Raw genomic sequence first — 20,729 nt, 5'->3', positions numbered from 1 at the left:
ATACTACTGCACCCCATGAAAAAAAGCATGCTTATTCCATTCTCCTGGATGTTAATGTATTTGTCAATGTAACACTATTGTAAAATGCCTGAAAGTGAGCCCCTACACACACACGCCTCCAAAAGGAGTGGCATTTGGGAGCAGGAAGTAACATCTAATATTCCAAAGTTAGGCCCTGCAACAAAGACACCTTATGAACTTCTGTAATAATCTTTATGCTGGAAATCAGAAGCTTTACTTTGAAAGTTTATTTGAAGAGAGTATTTTAAATTCATTTGACTATCCATGTAAAAAAGGTCCAAAAGAAATGAAGATCACTTAATGCAAACCAAAGAATTCCCAAAAGTGTGTGGGGCAGATAAACACTTGCAGAGGATTAAAAATCTGCCAGATTTCTACTAGTGAGGAGCATGAAAAGAGAGCGTCAATCGGCTTGTGCATGGCAAAAGATACAACTCCCTCTATGGAGAAATAACAATACCCACAGACTGCATGAGCAGACAATCCAGAGAGGTCACAAATGCAGTGGCACAGCTAATCCCGAGCCCTTTCCACCCCCAGAAAGAGTAACATCAGGAGTTCCTTCAATGGGCTAAGTCAGGAAAACAAGCAACTAAAACCCCTGGCAACAGTTAGCTATTGACAACAGGAAAAATACAAAGAGAACAAGCTAAATACACTTTGGACTCCTGACTATAAAAGTGTGGGTTTTCGTTAATGTAAAAGCTAGAAGGGCTGCTTAATCAATCTGAATGGTTTCTCCAGCTGCTTTTGTGCTGCAAGAACTCTTGGGTTTCCATTTTCAAGGTTTCCTGCACTAAATATTTCTTCTTCCTCTTTCTTTTTTTTTTTTTTTGAAGATGCATTTTAGATCTTCCCAATATAAATGAAAAACTTTGTACAGAGTATGCAATTATAAGAGAAAATAAAATAAAATGGGGCTATTTATAGGAAAGTGGGCTACACACTGTTCTTAGCTGGCTATGTATTCCATCTTTCCTGGACAGGAATGAGATATTGTATCAATTGGTTACTAAAACACAGTCATTGTGAGTTTGACACAAGAGGCTGAAAGGTTAGAAAATGACAAAAGCAAAATGAACTGGTTACACAAGGAACCCTTCAGAATTACACAGAAAAACACTTTTTTGCCTTTATTTGGCAAAACAGGATTCATCATTCTTCAGCACAAGTTAATCAAAGCTAGCAATAATTCTTCATACTGCAAAACCTAAGGAGGCAAGAAAGGGAAAGGGAGGTTTAGAAAATGATTTGCCCATTAAGGCCCCCAGTTCAGCAAGTGCTCAAGCATGTGCGCTAATTTTAAGCATAAGAGTAATTCCCTTAATGTGAATGAGATTACTCATGTGCTTAAAGTTAGGCACAATGCTTAAGTACTTTGCTGAACTGAGACTCAAGTCACTGAGGGTATGTTTACACTGCAAATAAAACCTGCAGCTGGCCTCTGCCAGCTGACTCGGGCTCCCAAGGCTCAGGCTGGGGGGGTTATGTCACTGCAGTGTAGACTTCCGGGCTTGGGCTGGAGCCTGAGTCCTGAGACACTGCGAGTTGGGAGTCCCAGAGCTCGTGCTGCAGCCCGACTCCAGACATCTACACTGCAATGACACAGCCCACCAGCCCAAGCCCCTGTCAGCTAGCATGGGCCAGTGCACGTGTCTAACTGCAGTGTAGACACCTTTAATGAGAACAGCTTTTTTGTGTACAGATCTGTTGAAATGGCTTACCCAACTCACCAAATGAGCCCATCTCATTCTTCCAAAGGCAGACAGCTGTGTTTTAGCTGTTCTGAAGGTGTGATCTGTACGCCATCCTAAGCTTTAATCACAGCCACAAGAACATAAGTTTACTATGAAAAATTGTATGCAACACCTATTATTTATAGTGGCTTAGCTCTCCCTTAAATAGTAACAGAAAAGAACAGTACAAAACAATAGTTTCACTTTCTCAACACACAAGAGCATCTTATTCAGATCTAAAATAAAAAAAGTATCAGCACAATATAAACCCCCAAATAATAATATTGGAAGTGGGGGAAAGAAGAAAAGGGTTAGCAAAATGTCCAGTGAACTTTAAAGTTTCTTATTAACTCAGTACAAGGCTTTCCTGTCAAGACAACTTTTTTTGTAACCTCTGGGTATAGACCGACCGACGAAGGACAATGGTATCCACAAATTACATTGGGATTAAGGTAAAAAAATGCTGCCCTCTCTGCAATCCAAAGAGAATGAAGCCAGAAGGGTAATCAGTGAGTGCATGAACAGAGAAGAGCACAGCTTCTCTGCAGGCAGCAGGAACTAAAAAGGGAGAAGCGGGGGTTAAGAAAGAAGAATTCAAGTTGGAACCGTGCTGGAAAGTTCTATCTCAGAGGCCTGCAAAACATGAGCTACTGAAGAAACAGTCAAAAGGTCCCAATGAAAAGCTGTGACAAGTCATAATGTGCCATTTCAATTACAAGGAAAAGGGGAAACGTTATTTTTCTGCTCATCAATATGATGAGCTTTCATGTCCCAAACCACATTCAGGCAGTTTCCAAGTCTGCTTTTTTTGTGGAATCTACTGATCCAGACCAAAAAAACCAAACAAACAGAACAGGGATGCACAGTTCCTAAGTCCTGGAGCCTTCAGCACTGCCTGGAACAATCGCTGGCCTGGGGTATCCACAGAGGTGCCTGCAAGATGGTGTTTGCAGCAGCCTTGCAGGCAGATGGCCTCACAGCTGCTATGTGCTGCCAATATTCTGCCCATCTCCTTCATCATTAGGACCTGAAACAGAAATAGAACATGGTTACAAGAAATATTTATTTTATCTGTAAAACTTACTTTGCTATTTTCTGATGCAAACTATGGAATGAAGATCCCAGCTGGCTATCAGTGCTCCATGCCGCTCTCCCCAGCCTATAAACTAGACCAGTGTTTCTCAACGACCAGTCTGTGGACTGGCACCAGTCCCCAAGATTTCCCTGACACAGTTTATGAAGGCAGCAAGCCTCCTTGGTATCATAAAGGTTGAGAAACCCGGACCTAGAGTACCCAGCTCTTAGAAGCCTATGGAGGAGTCTCAATCTTAGGATTTCAAGGTGAGAGACAAGAGCCAAAAATCTCTGCTTCTCCTATTCCCTCATTTCCCAGATCAAGCCCCCACACCCAGTCCCTGCAAAATTACACATATCCCACCTGTTCTTGCTGGGCCGCCCAGAAGAACCAAAAGAGAAGCTTCCCTCACCCCCTTCTACCTTATCATAGAAATGCAGGGTTGGCAGGGACTTTGGGAGCCACTTTTCCCTAGTTTGCTTATGAGAATGTCATGTGGGACTGTATCAAAAGCCTTAGTAAAATTGAGATATATCATGTCTACTGCTTCCCCCCATCCACTAGGGCAATAACTCTATCAAAGAAGGAAATCAGGTTGGTTCGGCACGATTTGTTCTTGATATCTCCATGCCGGCTATTCCTTATAATTCTATTATCCCCTAGGTGCTTACGCATTGACTGTTTGCATTTAGCCATATGGAGTGGAAATCCATCAACTTCATGAAAAAACTCATACAGATACAGACAGACATCATCTTCCTTTCCAAATGCAAGCAGATGGACATCATACCAAAAGGACTAAAGATAAAAAATCCATTACAATCTACGTATCACACAGACTATGCTGAGAGACTGTGTCACACACTCTCAAAGAAACTGCGAAACCACCTGATCAGCATCCTATACAGCAAACAGGGAAAGATTAAGAATGAGCTCTCAAAACTGGATACTCTCATAAAAAACCAACCTTCCACACAAACTTCCTCATGGATAGACTTTACAAAAACTAGACAAGCCATTTACAAGACAAACTTTGCCTCTCTACAAAGGAAAAAGGACACTAAACTATCTAAACTGCTACATGCCACAAGCAGCCACAACAGTAATTCCCTTAACCCACCCAGCAATATTGTTAATCTTTTCAGCTATACTCTTAGCCCAGCAGAAGAGTCTGTCCAATCTCGGGGCCTCTCCTTTTGTCCCTCCAGACCCAGGAACATGATACAGTTCTGCGGTGACCTAGAATCCTACTTTTGATGTCTCCAACTCAAAGAATATTTCCAAAATGCCTCTGAACAGCATACTAACCCACAGAATCCCCCCTACCAGCACTACAAAAATAAGGATTCTGCGTGGACTCCTCTGGACGGTCGAAACAACAGACTGGATTTCTACATAGATTGCTTCCGTCAATGTGCAAAGGCTGAAATTGTGGAAAAGCAACATCACTTGCCCCATAACCTCAGCCATGCTGAACACAACGCCATCTACAGCCTCAGAAACAACCCTGACATCATAATCAAAAAGGCTGACAAAGGAGGTGCTGTTGTCATCATCAATAATTGGAATATGACCAAGAGGCTGCTAGACAGCTCTCTAACACCACATTCTACAGGCCATTATCCTCTGATCCCACTGAGGATTACCTAAAGAAACTACACCATCTGCTAAAAAAACTCCCTGACAAAGCACAGGAACAAATCTGTACAGACACATGCCTAGAACCCCGACCAGGGGTATTCTATTTGCTACCCAAGATCCATAAACCTGGAAATCCTGGACACCCCATCATCTCAGGCATTGGCACCCTAACATCAGGCTTGTCTGGTTATGTAGACTCTCTCCTCAGACCCGACGCTACCAGCACTCCCAGCTATCTTCGAGACACCACTGACTTCCTGAGGAAACTACAATCCATCGGTGATCTTCCAGAAAACTCCATCCTGGCCACTATGGACGTAGAAGCCCTCTACATCAATATTCCACACAAAGATGGACTACAAGCTATCAGGAACAGTATCCCCGATAATGTCACAGCTAACCTGGTGGCTGAACTTTGTGACTTTGTCCTCACCCACAACTATTTCACATTTGGGGACAATATATACCTTCAAGTCAGCGGCACTGCTATGGGTACCCGCATGGCCCCACAGTATGCCAACATTTTTATGGCTGACTTGGAACAACGCTTCCTTAGCTCTCGTCCCGTAACGCCCCTCCTCTACTTGCGCTACATGGATGACATCTTCATCATCTGGACCCATGGAAAAGAAGCCCTTGAGGAATTTCACCATGATTTCAATAATTTCCATCCCACCATCAACCTCAGCCTAGATCAATCCACACAAGCGGTCCATTTCCTGGACACTACTGTGCTAATAAGCGATGGTCACATAAATACCACCCTATACCGGAAACCTACTGACCGCTACACTTACCTACATGTCTCCAGCTTCCATCCAGGTCACACCACACGATCCATTGTCTACAGCCAAGCTCTAAGATATAACCGCATTTGCTCCAATCCCTCAGATAGAGACAAGCACCTACAAGATCGCTATCAAGCATTTTTAAAACTACAATACCCACCTGCTCTAAGATATAACCGCATTTGCTCCAATCCCTCAGATAGAGACAAGCACCTACAAGATCTCTATCAAGCATTCTTAAAACTACAATACCCACCTGCTGAAGTGAAAAAACAGATTGACAGCCAGATGAGTACCCAGAAGTCACCTCCTACAAGACAGGCCCAACAAAGAAAATAACAGAACACCACTAGCTGTCACCTTCAGCCCCCAACTAAAACCTCTCCAGCGTATCATCAGAGATCTACAACCTATCCTGAAAGATGATCCTTTACTCTCACAGATCTTGGGAGACAGACCTGTCCTCGCTTACAGACAACCCTGCAACCTAAAGCAAATACTCACCAGCAACCACACATCACTGAACAAAAACACTGACCCAGGAACCTGTCCTTGTAACAAAGCCCGATGCCAACTCTGTCCACATATCTATTCAAGTGACATCATCATAGGACCTAATCACATCAGCCATACCATCAGGGGCTCGTTCACCTGCACATCTACCAATGTGATATATGCCATCATGTGCCAGCAATGCCCCTCTGCCATGTACATTGGCCAAACCGGACAGTCTCTCCGCAAAAGAATTAATGGATACAAATCTGACATCAGGAATCATAATACTCAAAAACCAGTGGGAGAACACTTTAACCTGTCTGGCCATTCAATGACAGACCTGTGGGTGGCTATCTTACAACAGAAAAACTTCAAAAACAGACTCCAATGAGAGACTGCTGAGCTGGAATTGATATGCAAACTAGATACAATCAACTCAGGATTGAATAAGGACTGGGAATGGCTGAGTCATTACAAACATTGAATCTACCTCCCCTTGTAAGTATTCTCACACTTCTTACACTGTCTGTACTGGGCTATCTTGATTATCACTTCAAAAGTTTTTTTCTCTTACTTAATTGGCCTCTCAGAGTTGGTAAGACAACTCCCACCTGTTCATGCTCTCTGTATGTGTGTATATATATCTCCTCAATATATGTTTCACTCTATATGCATCTGAAGAAGTGGGCTGTAGTCCACGAAAGCTTATGCTCTAATAAATTTGTTAGTCTCTAAGGTGCCACAAGTACTCCTGTTCTTTTTATTGATTGTTTAATAATTTCTTACAGTATCTTTACAGGTTGCAAAGTTAGGGTGACTAATCTAATTCCCCAGGTCCTCTTTGATCCCCCTTTTAAACATGGGTACTTCGTTTACTCTTCTCCAGTCCTCTGGGACGTCACCTGTCCTCCATGAGTTCTTCAAGATAACTGCTAATGGTTCTGAGATTGTTTCAGCTAATGCTAGGTGTGCTGTAGCTTTTTGTGCCTTAGCCTTTCTGATTTTGTCCCTACATGCTTGTGCTGTTTTTTTTTGTTTTTGTTTTTTTTTTTAACTCCTCTTGACAATTTGTCCATATTTCCACTTTTTGTAGAATTTCCTTTTGATTTTTGGGTCATTAAAGAGCTCCTGATAGAGCCATATTGGCCTCTTCCTATATTTCCTTCGCATCACAATAGTTAGAAGTTTTGCATTTAATATTGTCTCCTTGAGAGACTGCCAGCTCTCCTGAATGCCTTTATATCTAAGGTTTTCTTCCCTTGGGACCGCATCCTACCAGTTCTCTCAGATTGTTAAAGTCTGCTTTTTTTAAGTCAGTTGTCCTTATTCTGCTATCACTCCTTCCTTTTCTTATAATTATGCAATCTATCATTTTCGTGATCACTTTCACCCAAATTGCCTTCCACCTTCAGATTCGCAAACAATTCCTCCCTATTAGTCAGAATCAAGTCTAAAATGGCTTTCCCCCGGTTACTTCCTCCACTTTCTGAAACAAAACATTGTCCCTGATACATTCTAAGAACTTTTGGACACTTTGCGTTTTGCTGAATTAACTACCCAGACACCTGTTGAAAAAGTAAAGTCCTCCATTACTACCAGGTCTTGTGTTTTGGCTATTTCTGTTATTTGTTTTAGAAATGTTTAATTCACTTCCTCCTCCTGATTTGGTGGTCTACAGTAGACCCCTACTTTGATGTCACCCTATTTTCCCCCCGGTTTTATATTTACTCAGCCTTTCAACTGTGTGCCTCACACCTCCTTTTGGATCTCTGGATAAGTATATATATATTCTTGATGTATAATGCAATCCACCTCTTCCCTTTTTTCCCAGCTTTCCTGAAGAATCATAGAACTGGGAGGGACCTCGAGAGATCATCTAGTCCAGTTCCCTGCACTCAAGTCAAGGCAGGACTAAGTATTATCTTTCTAGACAAACGCCCTGACAGGTGTTTGTCCAACCTGCTCTTAAAAAACTCCAATGATGGAGATTCCACAACCTCCCTAGGCAATTTATTCCAGTGCTTAACAACTCTGACAGTTAGGAAGTTTTTCCTAATATCCAACCTAAACCACCCCCTTGCTGCAATTTAAGCCCATTACTTCTTGTCCTATCCTCAGAGGCTAAGAAGAACAATTTTTCTCCCTCCTCCTTGTAACAACCTTTTATGTACTTGAAAACTGTTATCATGTCCCCTTCTCAGTCTTCTCTTCTGCAGACTAAACAAACCCAATTTTTTTGCTCTTCCCTCACAGGTCATGTTTTCTAGGCCTTTAATCATTTTTGTTGCTCTTCTCAGGACTTTCTCCAATTTGTCCACATCTTTCCTGATATGTGGTGCCCAGAACCAGACCCAATACTCTCTCCAGTTGAGGTCTAATCAGCACGGAGTAGAGCAGTAGAATTACTCGTGTCCTGCTTATAATACTCCTGCTAATACATCCCAGAATGATGTTTGCTTTTTTTGCAACAGCGTTACAGTCTTGACTCAGATTTAGTTTGTGATCCCCAGATCCCTTTAGTATGACCCCCAGATCCCTTTCTGCAGTACTCCTTTCTAGGCTGTCATTTCCCATTTTGTATGTGTGCAACTGATTGTTCCTTCCTAAGTGGAGTACTTTGCATTGTCCTCATTGAATTTCATCCTATTTACTTCAGACCATTTCTTCAGTTTGTCCAGACCATTTTGAATTTTAATCCTATCTTCCAAAGCACTTGCAACCCCTCCCAGCTTGGTATCGTCCGCAAACTTTATAAATGTACTTTCTATGCCATTATCTAAATCGCTAATGAAGATATTGAACAGAACTGGACCCAGAACTGATCCCTGCAGGACCCCACTCGTTACGCCCTTCCAGCATGACTGTGAACCACTACTAACTACTCTCTGGGAACAATTTTCCAACCAGTTATGCACCCACTTTATAGTAGCTCCATCTAGGTTGCATTTTCCTAGTTTGTTTATGAGAAGGTCATGCGAGACTGTATCAAACGCCTTACTAAAGTCAAGATATACCACATCTACTGCTTCCCCTGTAAGCTATTCCCCTGTATACCTATGTCAGTCATGAGATTTATCCAACCAAATCTCTGTGATGCCAATTAATTCATAATTTAGCTTATGTTCTAATGACTGCCAATTCTTCCTTTTTGTTCCCCATACTCACTGCATTTGTGTATAGACATTTAAAACGTTGAGCCTTGCATTCTGCCAGCACAGAGCTGCTGTTCCAAACCCAGCCTCTGCTGCAAATCATCCTTGCTATTTTCTATCATGAGACCGGCTGCAGAACTGGCAGAAGCAAAAGGAGGCGAGGTTTCCAGCTATAGGAAGACAGAACATAGCTGGCTCCCATCCAGGAATCCTGAAATGGCCCCTCCTCCCGTGGCTTCCCACCCTTTAGTCTCCTTCATGTCTCCCCAACCCCATTTCCTCTGACTCCTGCCTATTTCCCAATACAGCCACACTCCCACCTGCCCCCACAGTACCATTACCCACTTCTTTGTATTTTCCTGTTTCCTGACCGGCCCTCACAAGGTGACTAAAGGGCCACCATTTTCCCTAAGGTCAGCCTGGATTCAGCCCACTGGAAACAATGGGAGATGGTCATCATTTTCATAGAATCATACGACTGGAAGGGACCTCAAGAGGTCATCTAGTCCAGTGGTTTTCAAAATGCGGGTTGCGACCCAGTACTGGGTTGCAGAACGTAAGGCACTGGGTCACAGTGGCTCTGGTCAGCACCACCGACCGGGCCATTTAAAGTCCCATTGGTGATGCTGCCTGGCGAAGACAGGCTAGTCCCTACGTGTTCTGACTCTGTGCTGTGCCCTGGGAGCACCCCTACGAGCTGAGCACCCTAGCCCTCTGCCCTGATCCCTGAATCCTCCACACACACCCAGCCTTCTGCCCTGCATCCCCCAACACTCCCAGCCCTCTGCCCTGACCCCTGAACCCCCCCCACCCCCAGGTCTGGGGTTCCGGCTGCCGGCCCCTTGCCAGCCAGCGTCCCAGCCGCAGGCCCCACTCAGTCCGCTGCCGGCCTAGGTGAACAGAACCCCAGGCTTACAGTGGGCTGAGCAGGCTGGCGGCGTAAGATAAGCATTTTAATTTCATTTTAAATGAAGCTTCTTAAACATTTTGAAAACCTTGTTTACTTTACATATAACAATAGTTTAGTTATATAATATAGACTTATAGAGAGAGACCTTCTAAAAAACATTAAAGGGTATTACTGGCATGCGAAACTTTAATTTAAAGTGAATAAATGAAGACTCAGCACACCACTTCTGAAAGGTTGCCGACCCCTGATGGAGACCATCCCTGACAGGTGTTGTCCAACCTGCTCTTAAAAACCTCCAATGATGGAGAGTCCACAACCTCCCTAGGCAATTTATTCCAGTGCTTAACCACCCTGAGAGTTAGGAAGTTTTTCCTAATGTCCAACCTAAAATGCCCTTGCTGCAATTTAAGCCCATTGCTTCTTGTCCTATCCTCAGAGGTTAACGAGAATAATTTTTCTCCCTCCTCTTTGTAACAACCTTTTATGTACTTGAAAAGTGTTATCATGTTCCCTCTCAGTCTTCTCTGCTGCAGACTAAACAAATCCAGTTTTTTCAGTCTTCCCTCATAGGTCATGTTTTCTAGACCTGTAATCATTTTTGTTGCTCTTCTCTGGACTTTTTGGGTAAGGACAACATTTCACTAGGTTGAAGGCAGAAATTAAATTCATGACAACACTTAACACCCCCAAAAAACAATTAAACTAATGAGAGTGGGCAATGCTGAACTAATTAATATCTTGTAATTAGGCGACAGCCCCACTGGGGACCCTCTGTGCCAAGCCATGCAGGGAACTTTTCAATATCCATTTAGAGGGATGTGACAAATGTGAAGGGATTTTTACTACGTGACTGGAAGAGTTGGCTGTGACCACAGCTTAGTTCATGTCATGGACCCTATACCACAAACACTCATGAATATAACAAAGGCTAGGTCTACACTGGGGGGGGGGGGGGGAATCGATTTAAGATACGCAAATTCAGCTACGTGAATAGCGTAGCTGAATTCGATGTATCTGATCCGACTTACCCCGCTGTGAGGACGGCGGCAAATCGACCGCTGCGGCTCCCCCGTCGACGGCGCTTACTCCTACCTGGGCTGGTGGAGTATGCGCGTCGATTCGGGGATCGATTGTCGCGTCCTGACGAGATGCGATAATTCGATCCCTGAGAGATCGATTTCTACCCACCGATCCAGGCGGGTAGTGAAGACAAGCCCTAAGACAGTTAGGCAATGGAACAGTCATGCAGTTTTCTTTGTTTAAGTACAACGGGAGAACAGTACGGGAAACTAGAAAGTTTAGCACATTTTCTTGCTTACCACTTCCAGCTGATCCTGAAGGAGCAATGACATCATCATCACTATCTTCTTCATTTGATTGTGTTACCTCTGGCTCAGGTGCTGTGATCTTAGCTTCTTGCTCTTGTTCCACTCTACACCGTAGAGCCAAGATCCGATGGTGTAATGCAGCATACAGCTGTCCTGTATCTTTAGAGCTTGCCTATGGATTTTTAAAATATCAAACAAATAAGATTTTAAAAGTTTACAAATGTTTTATTCTATGCAACCTCTTATACAGAGCAAAACATTCCTACCAAACTTAACTTAACATTAAAAAGGTTGCAGAGTAGTTTTTAAACGAAGAGATGGGGGAAAGCTGATTGCTGCAGAGGAGCATGTGGATCGGACAGAGACTTCTCTTAGAGGAGAGTTTATTGATAGAGATTCTCTAGGTTTTAGTCAGGTGGAGCGGATGGAAGAGGATAAAGTGTGGGCCAGATCAGACGAGAAACATTCATATAAAAAAGAATCTGACACATCAGAAAAGGGCAGACAAATAAACAGTGACAAGTTTTTAAAGTGCTTGTACACAAATGCTAGAAGTCTAAATAATAAGATGGGTGAACTAGAGTGCCTCGTGTTAAAGGAGGATATTGATATAATAGGCATCACAGAAACCTAGTGGAGTGAGGACAAGTAATGGGACACAATCATTCCGGGGTACAAAATATATCGGAAGGACAGAACAGGTCGTGCGGCGGGGGTGGGGGAGAGCACTATATGTGAAAGAAAATGCAGAATCATATGAAGTAAAAATCTTAAATGAATCCACATGTTCCACAGAATCTCTATGGATAGTAATTCCATGCTATAATAAGAATATAACAGTAGGGATCTATCATCGACCACCTGACCAGGACAGTGATAGTGACGATGAAATGCTAAGGCAGATTAGAGAGGCTATCAAAATAAAGAACTCAATAGTGGGAGATTTCAATTATCCCCATATTGACTGGGTACATGTCACCTCAGAACGAAATGCAGAGACAAAATTTCTTGATACTTTAAATGACTGCTACTTGGAGCAGCTGGTACAGGACCCACCAGGGGAGAGGCAATTCTCAATTTAGTCCTGAGTGGTGCGCAGGACTGGTCCAAGAGGTAACTATAACAGGACTGCTTGAAAATAGTGATCATAATATAACAACATTTAACATTCCTGTGGTGGGAAGAACACCTCAGCAGCCCAACACTGTGGCATTTAATTTCAGAAAGGGGAACCATGCAAAAATGAGGAGGTTAGTTAAACAGAAATTAAAAGGTACAGTGACTAGAGTGAAATCCCTGCAAGGCATCTTTTAAAAAGTGGAAGTCAAATCCTAGTGAAGTAAATAGAAAGGAGCATAACACTGCCAAATTAAGTGTAAAAAATGTAATAAAAAAAGCCAAAAAGGAGTTTAAAGAAGAGCTAGCCAAAAACTCAAAAGGTAATAACAAAATGTCTTTTAAGTACATCAGAAGCAGGAAGCCATCGAAACAACCAGTGGGGCCCCGTGACAATCGAGATAAAAAAAGGAGCACTTAAAGATGATAAAGTCATTGCAGAGAAACTAAATGAATTCTTTGCTTCAGTCTTCACCGCTGAGGATGTTAGGGAGATTCCCAAACCTGAGCCGTCCTTTGCAGGTGACAAATCTGAGGAATTGTCGCAGATTGAAGTGTCATTTAGAGGAGGTTTTGGAATTAATTGATAAACTTAACAGTAACAAGTCACAGGGATCAGATGGCATTCACCCAAGAGTTCTCAAATGTGAAATTTGAGAACTATTAACTATGGTTTGTAACCTGTCCTTTAAATCAGTTTCTGTACCCAATGACTGGAAGATAGCTAATGTAACGCCAATATTTAAAAAGGGCTCTAGAGGTGATCCTGGCAATTACAGACTGGTAAGTCTAACATCAGTACCGGGCAAATTAGTTGAAACAATAGTAAAGAATAAAATTGTCAGACACAGAGAAGAACATAAATTGTTGGGCAAAAGTCAACATGGTTTCTGTAAAGGGAAATCATGTCTTACTAATCTATTAGAGTTCTTTGAAGGGGTCAACAAACATGTGGACAAGGGGGATCCAGTGGACATAGGGTACTTAGATTGCCAGAAAGCCTTTGACAAGGTCCCTCACCAAAGGCTCTTATGTAAATTAAGTTGTCATGCGATAAGAGGGAAGATCCTTTAATGGATTGAGAACTGGTTAAAAGACAGGAAACAATGGGTAGGAATAAATGGTAAATTTTCAGAATGGAGGGGGGTAACTAATGGTGTTCCCCAAGGGTCAATCCTCAGACCAATCCTATTCAACTTATTCATAAATGATCTGGAGAAAGGGGTAAATAGTGATGTGGCAAAGTTTACAGATGATACTAAACTGCTCAAGATAGTTAAGACCAAAGCAGACTGTGAAGAACTTCAAAAAGATCTCACAAAACTAAGTGATTGGGCAACAAAATGGCAGAGAAATTTAATGTGGATAAATGTGAAGTAACGCACATTGGAAAAAATAACCCCAACTATATATACAGTATGATGGGGGCTAATTTAGCTACAACTAATCAGGGAAGAAGTCTTGGAGTCATTGAGGATAGTTCTCTGAAGACGTCCATGCAATGTGCAGCGGCAGTCAAAAAAGCAAACAGGATGTTAGAAATCATTAAAAAGGGGATAGAGAATAAGACAGAGAATATCTTATTGCCCTTATATAAATCCATGGTATGCCCACATCTTGAATACTGCGTACAGATGTGGTCTCCTCATCTCAAAAAAGATATACTGGCATTAGAAAAAGTTCAGAGAAGGGCAACTAAAATGATTAGGGGTTTGGAACAGGTCACATATGAGCAGAGATTAAAGAGGCTAGGACTTTTCAGCTTGGAAAAGAGGAGACTAAGGGAAGATATGATAGAGGTATATAAAATCATGAGTGGTGTGGAGAAAGTGAATAAGGAAAAGTTATTTACTTGTTCCCATAATATAAGAACTAGGGGCCACCAAATGAAATGAATGGGCAGAAGGTTTAAAACAAATAAAAGGAAGTTCTTCACACAGCGCACAATCAACCTGTGGAACTCCTTGCCTGAGGAGGTTGTGAAGGCTAGGACTATAACCGGGTTTAAAAAAGAACTGGATAAATTCATGGAGGTTAAGTCCATTAATGGCTATTAGCCAGGATGGGTAAGGAATGGTGTCCCTAGCCTCTGTTTGTCAGAGGGTGGAGAAGGATGGCAGGAGAGAGATTACTTGATCATTACCTGTTAGGTTCACGCCCTCTGGGGCACCTGGCATTGGCCACTGTCGGCAGACAGGATACTGGGATGGATGGACCGTTGGTCTGACCCAGTATGGCCATTCTTATGTTCTTATGTAACTTCACTGCTTTGCAATTTTACACTGTTGATTTCAGAGTCAGTAGGTCTGGTATCCAGATGGGTGTTTTCAGACCAGGTCAGAGATTTAGTGGCAGTGGAATCACAGTGTTGTTGGTGGTCAAGGGCTGGACATGTTTAGTTCCCAAAGGGAAGAATGCACTCAGTGATTCTCTCTAATCACCTCCTATGGCTGACTGAAGGAATGATTTTGCTTGACTTCAGAAGAAACCACGTGCAACCCCCCTCATCCCAAGAAGGTATGCAAGAGGAAACGGCAACAAAGAAAGAGCACAGAGGGGAGTCTCAGAGCCACCAAGCCACATGCCAAATACACAGTTTTTTTTGCCTAAATTTACGCTTATACTTTCTTTACAAAGGGAAGTCTTCACCCTTTAAAGAACCCCAAACCATCTGTCTGGATTTTCAGTCATACATCTAGTACACATATTTGTTACTAAAATGACTTGATTGTGATTATTTTTATCATGTATCTCTAAAAAACCTTAAATCTCTAACAAAACACATTTAATAACAGAATTGCCACACTAGATCAGACCTGTGATTCATGAAGGCCAGTATGCTGTCTCTGACATTCTTGCACACTCCCAAGAATTAATGGCTGCCTTATGTTCCAAAACAAGAGGAGTTGTAGTCGTTTCAAAACTAACTATTCAGTGGATATTATCCATACTGGCAGCTGAAAGCCCTGCTGTCGCAAGGATACAATTTATAAAGTCACGTGCGTAAAAAAGCTGAAAGTGGCTGGGACCTTAAAAACTGGACAGTAACAGACCATGAATCCCAGCGATAATTGAACCTGGTAAGACAGAGTGAGTGTAAGTGTGAGAGAGAGACACAGAGACAGAGTGTGTGTGCTGGCTGCTGGGGAAGTCTATGAGAGACCATGCACCATCTCTTTAAGGCACTCACCAGAAAGCTTGTTGTTCAGACCACAGCAGCTACCAGAAGCTCTCCTGAGCCCTGTCCCCCCAGGGGCTCCAAGGCAGAGGGCAGGAGCAACATGGCCATAGAGCAGGTGGGGGGGGGGGAGAGAAGGAAGGGGGGTGCACCTGAACACGCCGCCGGATCTGTGCAGCTCTGCTAATCAAATGCACAGCACTTGACTCACTCCTGGGCGGCCACGTGACCGCTCAGCTTAAAGGGAACACAGGGCCCTAATTATTCTTGTCAGCCATCTTTGAACCCTCCCCAAATTCTGCAATATTCCTTCTGAGATCTATTGATCAGTACTGAACACGTTATTTAAGGCAAGGAGTTTTATTTTTATATGTCCATTTTGTTATTCTCAAATTTCTTTGGGCAGAAGTTTCCACTGAGCGCTCCATAATGATGCCCAGCTCTTTTTCTTGAACGGATGCAATTAAGTTACAACCCTGTAAGATGTATAAATAGTTCAAATTATTCACTTCAGTGTGCATTACTTTGCATTTATTGACAATGAATTTAATCTGCCATTGTAATGCCCACTAACTTCTTTGGTGCTTTCTCCCATGCTATCCCTCATTATCCTCCTTTAAAACCCTCCTCAAAACTCTTTGCCATGAAGCCTACAAAAAACTTGACAACTGTTGGGCTGCGGGTGTGCAGAGACAACTGCCTATCATGCTGACCAATATTGTCTCATTGTTTCCTTGTACTCCCCCATCTGTCTCCATGTGTTGTCTCGACTTAATACTTAGACTCGGCTGTAAGCTCTTTGGGGCAGGAATCATGTCTTTTTGTTGTTTCTGTACAGCTCTTAGCACAATGGATTCCTGGTCCATGACGGGGGCTCCTAGATGCTATAGTAATACAAATAATAAATAATAACTTCCTCATAGTCTTCTCTGGCCTAGAGTAACCTAAGTAATTTTTGGTGACAGGTTTCAGAGTGGTAGCCATGTTAGTCTGTATCAGCAAAAAGAACGAGGAGTACTTGTGGCACCTTAGAGACTAACAAATTTATTTGAGCATAAGCTTTCGTGGGCTAAAACCCACTTCATCAGACGCATGCAGTGGAAAATATATATACATACACAGAGAACATGAAAAAATGGGTGTTGCCAGACCAACTCTAATGAGACTAATTGAATAAGGTGGGCTATTAGCAGGAGAAAAAAAAAATTTGTAGTGATAATCAGGATGGCCCATTTCAAACAGTTGACAAGAAGGTGTGAGTGACAGTAGGGGAAAAATTAGCATGGGGAAATAGTTTAGTTTGTGTAATGACTCATCCACTCCCAGTCTTTATTCAAGCCTAATTTAATAGTGTCCATTTTGCAAATTAATTTCAATTCTGCAGTTTCTTGTTGGAGTCTGTTTTTGAAGTTTTTTATTGAAAAATTGCAACTTTTAGGTCTGTAATAGAGTGACTAGGGAGGTTGAAGTGTTCTCCAACTGGTTTTTGAATGTTATAATTCTTGACGGCCTTCACCAATGTAATGTGATGCCATCATGTACCAGCAATGCCCTCTGCTATGTACACTGGCCAAACTGGACAGACTCTACGCAAAAGAATAAATGGACACAAATCAGATGTCAAGAATTATAACATTCAAAAACCAGTCGGAGAAACTGCAGAACTGGAATTAATTTTCAAAATGGACACCATTAAATTAGACTTGAATAAAGACTGGGAGTGGTTCATTTATGAGTGAGTCATTACACAAATTAAACTATTTCCCCGTGCTAATTTTCCGCCTACTGTTACTCACACCTTCTTGTCAACTGTTTGAAATGGGCCATCTTGATTATCACTACACTTTTTTTTCTCTTGCTAATAGCCCACCTTATTTGATTAGTCTCATTCGAGTTGGTATGGCAACACCCATTTGTGGAAGCAGAGAAAGAACTGACTGGAAGGGGATGCAATGCATGACAGTTCGTTCTCTGCTTCCACACATTTTTTCATGTTCTCTGTGTGTAATTATATATATATATATATATATATATATATATATATATATATTCCTACTGTATTTTCCACTGCATGCATCTGATGAAGTGGGCTTTAGCCCACGAAAGCTTATGCTCAAATAAATTTGTTAGTCTCTAAGGTGCCACAAGTGATCCTCGTTCTTTTTGCTATGTAATTTTGTCATCTACAAATTGTCACTTCACTGCTCACCATCTTTTATAGATCACTTACATCAAACACCACCAGTCCTACTATGGTATGTGGGCCATGCTGCTGCTAACCTGCCATGATGAAAGTTGATCATTTATTCCTTTTTTCCCCTCCACACCCTCTGTCCCTTAGCCAGTTTTTTATCCATGACAATGCTTTGCTACTTACACCTTAACAACTTAGATTCTTTAGTAGCCTCCTGAGAGGGACTCTGACAAAGAACCTTTGAAAGTCTAAATTTTATCAACCAGTTCTCCTCTATCCACAATGTTCCTCGCAAGTTCAAATAATTTTTTATACATTAGCGAGGAGCCATTTTCTTTTGTTGGTCATATATCATGATCTTCTAGGTGTTTTATAAAATTATAAATGAAGGTTATTTACTTGTAGCCAGAGTTCTTTGAGCTGGATTCTGCATATTCACACTCTTAGGACTCATGCTGACTGGCAGTAGTACTGGTTCGGCATCCATGGTCCTCTGCCCTCCCTGCCTAGCACTTGAGCGTTTTCTGAGGGCTTGATGCTGTTGCTGCCTCAGTTTCTTCTACCACCAATGCCGAAGAATGCAGATATTTTAATTTGGACTCTGCAGGGTTAGGCAAAGTGGGCAGGGAGTGTGAATATGCACAGTCGATGGCCTGGTCTACACTACGAGTTTAGGTCGAATTTAGCAGCATTAAATCGAATTAAGCCTGGACACGTCCACACGACGAAGCCCTTTTTTTCTTTACTCCACCTCCGACGAGAGGATTAGCACTGAAATCGGCCTTTCTGGGTCGGATTTGGGGTAGTGTGGACGGAATTAGACGGTATTGGCCTCCGGGAGCTATCCCACAGTGCTTCATTGTGACCACTCTGGACAGCACTCTCAACTCAGATGCACTGACCAGGTAGACCGGAAAAGCCCCGCGAACTTTTGAATTTCATTTCCTGTTTGCCCAGCGTGGAGAGCACAGGTGACCACGCAGAGCTCATCAGCACAGGTAACCATGATGGAGTCCCAGGATCGCAAAAGAGCTCCAGCATGGACCGAACGGGAGGTACGGGATCTGCTCGCCATATGGGGAGACGAATCAGTGCTAGCTGAACTCCGTAGCAGTAAACGAAATGGCAAAATATTAGAAAAAGTCTCAAAGGCCATGAAGGACAGAGGCCATAACAGGGACGCACAGCGTGAAAATTAAGGGGCTAAGGCAAACCTACCACAAAGCCAGAGAGGCAAACGGAAGATACGGGGCAGAGCCGCAGACATGCTGCTTCTACGCGGAGCTGCATGCCATGCTAGGGGGTGCAGCCACCACTACCCCAACCCTGTGCTTTGACTCCATCAATGGAGAATCACGCAACAGTGAAGCGGGTTCGGGATACGAGGAAGATGATGATGATGAAGACAATGAAGATAGCTCACAGCAAGGAAGCGGAGAAACCGGTTTCCCCAACAGCCAGGATATGTTTATCACCCTGGACCTGGAACCAGTAACCCCCGAACTCACCCAAGGCATGCTCCCAGACCCTGAGGGCGCACAAGGGACCTCTGGTGAGTGTACCTTTGTAAATATTACACATGATTTAAAAGCAAGCGTGTTTAATGATTAATTTGCCCTGGCAATCACAGCCAGTACAGCTACTGGAAAAGTCTGTTAACGTGTATGGGGATGGAGCGGAAATCCTCCAGGGACATCTCCAGAAAGCTCTCCTTGATGTACTCCCAAAGCCTTTGCAAAAGGTTTCTGGGGAGGACTGCCTTATCCCGTCCGCCATGGTAGGACACTTTACCATGCCAGGCCAGTAGCATGTAGTCTGGAATCACTGAATAACAAAGCATGACAGCGTATGGTCCCGGTGTTTGCTGGCATGCAGACAACATCCATTCCTTATCTCTCTTTGTTATCCTCAAGGGAGTGATATCATTCACGGTCACCTGGTTGAAATGGGGCGATTTTATTAAGGGGACATTCAGAGATGCCTGTTCCTGCTCAGCTGAACAGAAATATTCCCCGCTGTTAGCCACACGGTGGGGGTGGGGTGTGGGGGGGGAAGGGGTGAAATGATCATCCCAGAGAATTGTGTGTGTGTGGGGGAGGGGGGTTAGTTGGGTTTGTGCTGCATATTAACCTGGAAACCGCAGCCCCTCCTTTTACATTGCAAATCCATTTTAAATGGCCAACCCAACGGGTGCTTGGTATGGGAAATGAGGGCACTGCTGTTTGAAACCATTCCCACATGTTATGAAGGTTAAAAAAGCCAAAAGACTGTGGCTTACCATGGCTGCCTGCAAGCCGAATTCTGTTGCCTGGCACTGCGTGAGTGATCTCTCACACGAAACCGGCAGGCCCTCAATATAAGAGGAAAAATGCGACCTTGTAACGAAAGCACATGTGCTGTGTAATGTGAACAGCAAAATTTAACGTGAAAGAGTGTACCCACTGTTCTCTAAAATGTGTCTTTTTTAACCACCTCTCCCTTCTCCTCCACCAGCTGCAAATGTTTCTCCTTCACAGAGGCTAGTGAAGATTAGAAGGAGAAAACGGCAGACTCGGGATGATATGTTCTTGGAGCTCCAGATGTCCTCCCACGCTGATAGAGCACAGCAGAATGCGTGGAGGCAGTCAATGTCAGACTACAGAAAAGCACAGTATGAGCGAGAGGAGAGGTGGCGGGCTGAATCGCGGGATGAACAGAGCAAGTTGCGGGCTGAAGAAGATAGGTGGCGTCAGCTTGCAGACAGAAGGCAAGAGTTGATGCTCCGGCTGCTGGAGCATCAAACTGATATGCTCCAGCGTATGGTTGAGCTGCAGGAAAGGCAGCAGGAGCAGAGACCTTCGCTACAGCCCCTGTGTAACCAACAGCCCTCCTCCCCAAGTTCCATAGCCTCCTCACCCAGACGCCCAAGAACGTGGTGGGGGGGCCTCCAGCCACCCAGCCACTCCACCCCAGATGATTGTCCAAGCATCAGAAGGCTGGCCTTCAATAAGAGTTAAAGTTTTATACTGCAGTGTGTCCTTGTCCTTCACTCCTCCCCCACCCCCTCCTGGGCTACCTTGGCAGTTATCCCCCTAGTTGTGTGATGAATTAATAAA

The 20,729-nt window shown here is 43.2% G+C and overlaps 1 protein-coding gene across 5 annotated transcripts in view; it reads right to left on the bottom strand.

Moving 5' to 3' along the window:
- Positions 1-233: 233 nt before the first annotated feature.
- RANBP3 (RAN binding protein 3) overlaps positions 234-20,729 on the bottom strand; it is a 151,774-nt gene continuing 131,278 nt past the window's right edge. For all 5 annotated transcript variants that reach the window (XM_034755051.1, XM_034755048.1, XM_034755050.1 and 2 more), the window contains 2 exons: positions 11,138-11,318; positions 234-2,784 (listed from right to left, as the gene is read on the bottom strand). In XM_034755051.1, coding sequence (XP_034610942.1) covers positions 2,741-2,784; positions 11,138-11,318 — 225 coding nt within the window. In that variant the 3' untranslated portion in view covers positions 234-2,740. The remainder of the gene's footprint in view (positions 2,785-11,137; positions 11,319-20,729) is intronic.

Source organism: Trachemys scripta, chromosome 22 (assembly GCF_013100865.1).
Source record: "Trachemys scripta elegans isolate TJP31775 chromosome 22, CAS_Tse_1.0, whole genome shotgun sequence".
NCBI classification, from domain to species: Eukaryota; Metazoa; Chordata; order Testudines; family Emydidae; genus Trachemys; species Trachemys scripta.
Note: the sequence above shows the minus strand (reverse complement) of the source record. Positions and strands in the feature narration are given on the sequence as shown.